The sequence below is a fragment of the Eptesicus fuscus genome, chromosome 12, assembly GCF_027574615.1.
Source record: "Eptesicus fuscus isolate TK198812 chromosome 12, DD_ASM_mEF_20220401, whole genome shotgun sequence".
In the NCBI taxonomy this organism is placed as follows: Eukaryota; Metazoa; Chordata; class Mammalia; order Chiroptera; family Vespertilionidae; genus Eptesicus; species Eptesicus fuscus.
Genome location: NC_072484.1, coordinates 44680522 through 44688041, shown reverse-complemented (window position 1 = coordinate 44688041; position 7520 = coordinate 44680522). Strand labels below are relative to the sequence as shown.

The following is a 7520-nucleotide window of genomic DNA, read 5'->3' as shown; positions in this document are numbered from 1 at the left end:
CAAATACTTCTTCATCTTGATTTTTCCTTTATCAAATTTATTTCCCAGTAAAGAACAACTCTCTTAGGAGCACTTGTGGAGAGAGGCAACTACATAGCCTTGAAGGAAAAGGCAGAGATGCCTCAGGAAAGCTGGCTGGATGTTATCCACATGGACCATGGTCTTGGCATCTGTTATAAAGTCTTTTCTACACAGACCTAGTCCAGCCAGTTACAAAGGAAAGATAAAGATGTTCTCTTACTTTCTCATAAAACTCTTAAAATAATAATTGTACTTGTCTTCTAATTATGTAATTAATACATGTACTCTATAGAAGGCTTGAAAAGTAAAAAACAAGAAACACTTGAGTTGCCAGAATCCTAAAACCCAAATACAAGTTGTTTCTTTAAGAAAAATTGATTATACAGTAACCTTCTGTTTGTTAAAGTCATTATATAATAAATCTGCTGCTTTTCCAGGAGTTCCAGATCATACCGACGACACCATGAATTCACTCAGTGAAGCAAATACCCGCTTTGCATATGATCTGTTCCAACTGTTCAGAAAATCAACGAAGGAAAATATCTTCTATTCCCCACTTAGTATCACATCAGCCTTAGCCATGACTTACTTAGGGTCCCAAAAACACACTGCATCAGAAATTCAGAAGGTAGGTGTCAGCTTTCTTTACTTTGACTAGTTTGGGCTGATCCTTTTGTTGGTGTGTATGCAAATGATCACAGCTGGCTGTCCCCATGGATAGCACAGGAGAAGCAAGTATTCACATGACTGGCCCAACTGCTTCCATATGCCTAGACTTCCTCTAGGAGCTTGAATGAACCCCTACCATTGCCCACCAACCAGAGGCTTAAATGGAGAATTATTGGTACAAGTGATGCATTGACTTAAATCCATGGGAAACATTATCACATGTGTCCTCAGCAATGAATGAATATGAATTGGATTCTTTGAAGTGGTTGGTTACAACCCAGCTTGGCTGTGTTTTCTCAAGGAGCAAACTCTTACTAAAGTGTTCTTTATTCTTTTTTCTTTGTTTTGCTTTGGTTTGGGTTTTTTTGTTTTGTTTTATTTTGTTTTGTTGGGGGGGGGGATGTTAGGTTTACTTTTGTCCTTCCATTCTTTTGTGTTTTTTTCTCTTAATGTCCTCTGCTATAGACAGGTCTTTTGAGTAAAGTTTTCTTGTTCCACTTCCTGTCTCTTCTAGGCTCTTCACTTTAATGAGGTCATAGAGAACACAAAAGGAGGAGCCACAACAGCTCAGGTGAGTCACACAGCACTTGGATCTAGAAGGAGCATCAAAAATCCAAGAGGGTTCTTGTGAACTGAGAATTTCACATAAACTGTGAAAAGTCCATTTTTTAGGGAAATCTTAGGCAAAATAGATTAGACAGACAGAGTTGTTTTGTATTTCATATTACATACTTATTTATTTCATATTTTTGTTTTCCTAAGAGGAGATCAGCATTGTGACTAAGAGCATGGGTACTAGAACCAAAAAGCTAGTTTCAAATTTCTGCTCTCCTATTCACACATTGTGACCGTGGGCAAAATACAACTGCTCTGAACCACAGTAACCTAATCCCTATAAACTAGGGGAAATAAAATATCTGCCTCTATTCATGATTATATATTCAAAACATTGCAACAGTGCCTGGATTACTGGAACCTTGATAAAAATAATGTGTTATTACTATTATAGAATAATAATAATTCTAGTAATCTTAATAACATTGCTAAATCATATAATTTTAATTAACTCACAAATGGATTAAGAAAAATAAGCATACATCTAAATATATTTTGGGAAATGATTGTATGAGATATAGGGTTTATAGCCTTAATAGTCCAAAACTCTGAGCTAGCAAGTGGGAGGCTCTGATTCAGGCAGGCCTGGTTTCAAAAATTGGCTCTGTGACATTGTCTACTTGGGGGAGTTGTTTAACTCTCTGGGCCTCCTGTTTTCATTTGAATTAAACTAAAGACTTAGAGATACAGATGTAAAGCCCTTAGTAATGTACCAGGCACACACTGTTCCCACTCTTCAAGTATGACCATTAGGAGTAAAAGGCATAGATCATAGCCCATGGGTCTTAGGAATAATACTGCCAAGAAGTATAACAGGGCTTTGTGTCACAGAATATTAAAACATACAAGTTCAACATTCTCATACCACTGGTGGCTGTTAGAAATGACATACAGTCTAGTCCTTAAGGAGCTTAAGTTTAGCTGAAGAGTTAAGCTTAACCACTGAACCAATCAAAAGACAGCCCAATAGTGAAATGGTGCCGCCCCTGTAGTTCACAGGAGAAAAGACTGGAGTATGTTAGAGCAGAAACAAAAACAATTCTGGAAGATTCAATGGAAGGATTATGAAGAATATTTGAGGTAAAATACACCAAATACTAGAGAATAACAACAAAAGTCATCTATAGAGTTGCCAAATGTTACATATAGATCTAACAGACTTAAGTACACGATTTAGTATTTACATGACAGAGAATTCAGCAAGCTCACTTTTGATGTTTGAAGGTTGAAAAGTCGGGAAACGTGCACCAGCAATTTCAAAAGCTTCTGACTGAGCTAAATAAACCCACTGATGCCTATAAGCTAAGCCTTGCCAACCGGCTCTATGGAGAAAAGAAGTTTCAATTTCTTCAGGTGAGTTTCACGGGTCTGCCACACCTGTTGCCTGCCTCCTGGGTCCTCTATCCTCAGTGACCAAATTGGGGAAGTTGAGTCACAAGAGCTTGGCTGGCCCACCTGGGGATCATTTATTCATGGTATGTCAGTCAGGATCCCTCACCACAGTTCTGTCCACTGGAGTGTCTCTGAGCCTGACAACCCACCAGTAAAGTGTGGGTTTAGGGATGAGCTGATGTACTACTATATTTGGTCATGATAAAACATAATTTAACGTGGAAATACATAGTTACTGATAAATTACTCTTAATTCCTCCTTTCTTCCTTCCCACATCAAAGGAATACCTGGATAATGTTAAGAAATTCTACCTAGCCAATGTGGAATCTGCTGATTTTGTAAATGCTGCAGAAGAAAACCGAAAGATGATTAATTCCTGGGTGGAAAGCCAAACGAATGGTACAGTATGAGAGGGTCACCCATTTAAAATCACCCTGAGTCCCCGCTGTGCATGAACCTGTGCTAACACTGCGTGAGGTACCAGGACAAGGGAGTGAGAGGAGTCCAAAGAGAGTCTGGGGGAGAGCAGTGCAGATGGTGGCATGGTCCAAGTAAATGAGGACAGAAATAAGGGGAGCCCAAGAGGGATCATGAAAACGCAGCTGGAGACTGATGTCATCTTTGTGGACCCCAACTCTCTGCTCAGACCCCATCTTGGGTTCACATCTTTTACTTTAAATCAGAGACTTAACTTCTGGATTACGATCCCTAAGAGAAAAGATGAGAAAGGGATCCCTTACCCTTTGTTAACTGAGAAACAAACAACTTTCCTGTAAATCCCCCCTTCTTGCCACCTGCCTGCCCCACTTGGCCATCCCCACAGCTTCTTCCTACACCACAGCACAGAGTTCAACAAAATCTCCATCCTATGAGCCATATTCTCCCTCCCCGCTGCAGTCCAGACTAAACCAACAGCAATTCTAAGTGTGGAATGAAGAGGAGGACACCCCGGGGAATGGCAGCTGACCACATAGAGCTTGTGCTTCAGATTATAGAGCTGGTGATATTGGCTCTAACGAACATTCAGGTCCTATTTCCCCTGAATCATGAGCCTAAATTTGAAAGAAAAGAAAAAAAAAAGAAAGAAAGAAGGGTAGGAAGGAAGAAAAGAAGAGAATGGAAAGGTGGAAGAAAGAACAGAGGGAGGGGAGGAGAAGGGAAGGCCAGGAGGGAGGGAGGTACAGAGGGATGAAATGTATTTGTTGAAAGAGTAGATGAAATCAGTTCATCAGTATTCAGTGTGAGATGACTGAAGTCACCCTCAGAGAACCTGAGCACCTTCCTAATCATAAGAAGTGGTGACTTTTCCATGGGGGTAACTCCATCAGGCTGGTGCTATGAGAAAGATTGCACCTTGTCAACTATTTGGTCATGGAATCACTAAAGTGGTGACTTGTACGAATAACTAATGATCACTTTAATTTTCAAAGCATCTTCCAGACAAACCACTTGTACCTTTCATGACAGACCTTTGTTTTTCTTTCCTTTGCAGAAAAAATCAAGAATCTCTTTCCCGAAGGCTCTCTTGATAGCACCACCATTCTGGTTCTGGTGAATGCCATCTATTTCAAGGGGCAGTGGGATGAAAGATTTGATCCAAAAAGAACTAAGCAGGGAGAATTTTGGCTGAACAAGGTATTGTCTATTATTTACTTATATAATGCAATGTAGCTAGACATAGAATGTTCCATTTCTACACATATTTGATTAATGTACAAGTTCAGGTAGAGAATAGAATTTCTCACAGTTGCACTTTCTTATTTTATTTTTTACTTTATTTAGTTAGGAGCCCTTAAAAAAACTCTTCTCTCTAATTCAAATGTCCCAGATTATCTCTTAGAAAGAGGATGTGCTTGCTATCTCAGTAATATTATTTTTTATTATTTTTTAAATTTATGCCTCCCTTGGCATTTGTTTGCCACACTAATTTACTGCAGGATACAAGCAAATTTGTGCAGATGATGAAACAAAGCAATATGTTCAAGTTCACCTCCCTGGAGGACATGCAAGCCAAGATCCTTGAAATACCATACAAAGGCAAAGATCTGAGCATGGTGTTGTTGCTGCCAAATGAAATTGATGGTCTTCAGCAGGTAAAACCTTGTATCTCCAATTCTTCTTTCTATTGTCCAATTTCCTTGTAGTACAACGCTTGTGTGGGCTATTTATGGAAGCGGTGCTCACAGCCCATGGGTGATGTCTGAAGGGGTTCAAGAAGAGATACTTTGTCTCTTCTCTGCATACAGCCTGAAGAAGAGGTGTTAAGGAGAACCCAGCATTCTGTCGTGTTCCAAAAAATAAATAATATCTTAAGTATCATGTGTGAGTGATATGGAAAAGTATATAGAAGTGTTTAGGATCACAGGTCCCATTAACATCTTGATAAAACCATGAATGTCAGTTCAGAAAAAATACATATACCTTGGCACACACATGGACTATTTTGCAACCATAGGAACCTCCGATATATTCCAGTTTATTCACTTGAAGACCAAAACACTAAGTCTTTGATGTAGGTGATACATGGAAAAATATACACAGGTTCACCCATAAACACAAGCAAGCAAATTAAAGCACCATTAGGTACCATTTTGCATACTGACTCACAGTGGGTTTGTGGACAGTAGACAAATAGATTTATCTTGATTTTCACTTTTCAGTTTAGAAGTAGTCTATTCCTAAGAGCTCAAAGTCATTTGGACTCTCATTCCTGTGAGAGAGAAAAAAAGAGAAAATTTCCTCTTAGCATTGTTATAATGATTAAATATAATGTGTAAAAAATATCAATAACAATACCTGACATATTAAGGACATTCCAAAAATGGCATCTGCAATTCCTATAATAGTCAAGGATGCTGCTGGAGTTGCAGTGAGCTTACTACAATAAAAATATATACTGTGGATATGTACACATATAGTACCTTAATAAAAAAAAAATATTGGCAGGGGAAGTCCTCCAGGAAAGTAGTCTGGTGGGATATGTGGATAGCCTTTACTATCTCTTTCCTCCCACTCAGCAGTCTTCCTAATCAATGACATTAGGAGCCCCAGTCCTGGAATTTATCCCCTGCTAATTAGTCTAAGCAAGACAAAAGCTTTTGGAACAAAGTGTCTAAAAGTAATGAACATTTCAAAACAAGGAACAATGGTGCAGCTTTGTATTGGCAATAGTTTAGCTTAGGGGCTGACACACAGTAAATACTTTAAAAATATTAATTGTGAAAAGATATATACATTGACTATCAATTTAATGGCAGTATATAATAATTAAAACTTGATTAAAGAAATATGTAGCTATATGAAAATGTTTACAAATAGGTCAAACAACAAAAAAGTATAAAAGTAAGTTGGATGCTATAAATTGTAAAAAAAAAAATTATGTACAAAAAACATTTACTAGAAGAGAGCTATTTAAAATGTAAACATGCAATGGACAGGCAGTTAAGAATGGAGATATATAATTCATCTTTTACAAAATAATTTTACTTAATGGTTCTATTGCTTTATATATAATACAGAAGATTTGGTTTATTATGTGTAATATGTACTTATGTATTACTATGTATTATAAAATATATATAACTGAATATCCTGTATTTATATTTGCTGGAACATTTTAAATCAATGTACAATTGTGTTCAATGTCCACTGAGAATCATGTCATTGGTTATTTTTCCCATTGTTATAGCTTGAAGACAAACTCACCGTGGAGAAATTAATAGAGTGTACGAGCTCACGGAATATGAGCATGAAACATGTGCATGTGCAGTTACCTCGGTTCAAAGTGGAAGAGAGCTATGACCTCCAGTCCACGATGACAGCCCTGGGGATGGTGGATGCCTTCAGTCCACAAGATGCCGACTTCTCAGGCATGACAGGGAGCCGGGGACTCGTGCTATCTAAAGTCCTACACAAGTCCTTTGTGGAGGTGACAGAGGAAGGTACAGAGGCTGCAGCTGCTACCGGCGCAGTAATTTCTGTCACATCAGCACCAATGTATGAAATGTTCCATTGTGATCACCCTTTCCTGTTCCTCATCAAGCACAACAAGACCAACAGCATTCTCTTCTTTGGCAGAGTCTTGTCCCCTTAGATGCAATTAGCATGCTGCTGTGTTAAGGGGAGGTTGACAGAGTTGATTGCAAGAACTGGGTTCTCTTTAGCTTTCCTTTCCAATCTCATAGTCATCACTAAGAATGTAATGGGTGAAAGAGCATGTTTGTCTCTCTCTTTCTACAAACACATGTAGATTATTTCCCCATGATAATCCTACCTTTGGGATAAATATTCAAGGAAAGGTAAGAGGATATTTCAACACTCTACCATCTAAATGTGAAATGCCATATTTGCTGCTTCAAAAATTATATCTACTATTCAAATGTATTAGCCTTACACCTACATTTATTGAAATTTATTTACATCTGCTGTAACTTTTCAATCCAATGTTAAATTGTGTTCATTGTCTACTAAAAATTATATCGTGTGCTATTTTTTCCTTACATGTCTACATTTTTGATTTTATGAAATACATTACCAATAAAATGGTGATTTGTTCATATTACTTGTTACTTTTCCTTAGTCAAAGATGAAAGCCAAGTCTCACAAACTGCCGATGTTGAAATGAAAGGATACATACCTTCTTCCCTTATGAAACGAGATTATCCTCTTTTGGGGAAAACCCTCAATGTTTAATCTTGTCGGCTCCATCAGAACGGGGCTCTGTCAGAATTACCTATGTTGTACACCTGGAGCACACACAGGGGTCAGCAACTATGTGACAAATGAATGAATGATTGACTCAATCCCTTTACGTCACTCAGGA

General features: G+C 38.1%; 1 protein-coding gene across 1 annotated transcript; it reads left to right on the top strand.

The window, feature by feature from the left end:
- The first annotated feature begins 461 nt into the window (after positions 1-461).
- Positions 462-7254, top strand: SERPINB3 (serpin family B member 3). Its single transcript, XM_008160661.3, has 7 exons — positions 462-649; positions 1205-1261; positions 2530-2658; positions 2980-3097; positions 4191-4333; positions 4636-4791; positions 6387-7254. The coding sequence occupies exons 1-7, from the start codon at positions 485-487 to the stop codon at positions 6789-6791; spliced, it is 1173 nt and encodes a 390-aa protein (XP_008158883.1). The 5' UTR covers positions 462-484; the 3' UTR covers positions 6792-7254.
- The last annotated feature ends 266 nt before the right edge of the window (positions 7255-7520 follow it).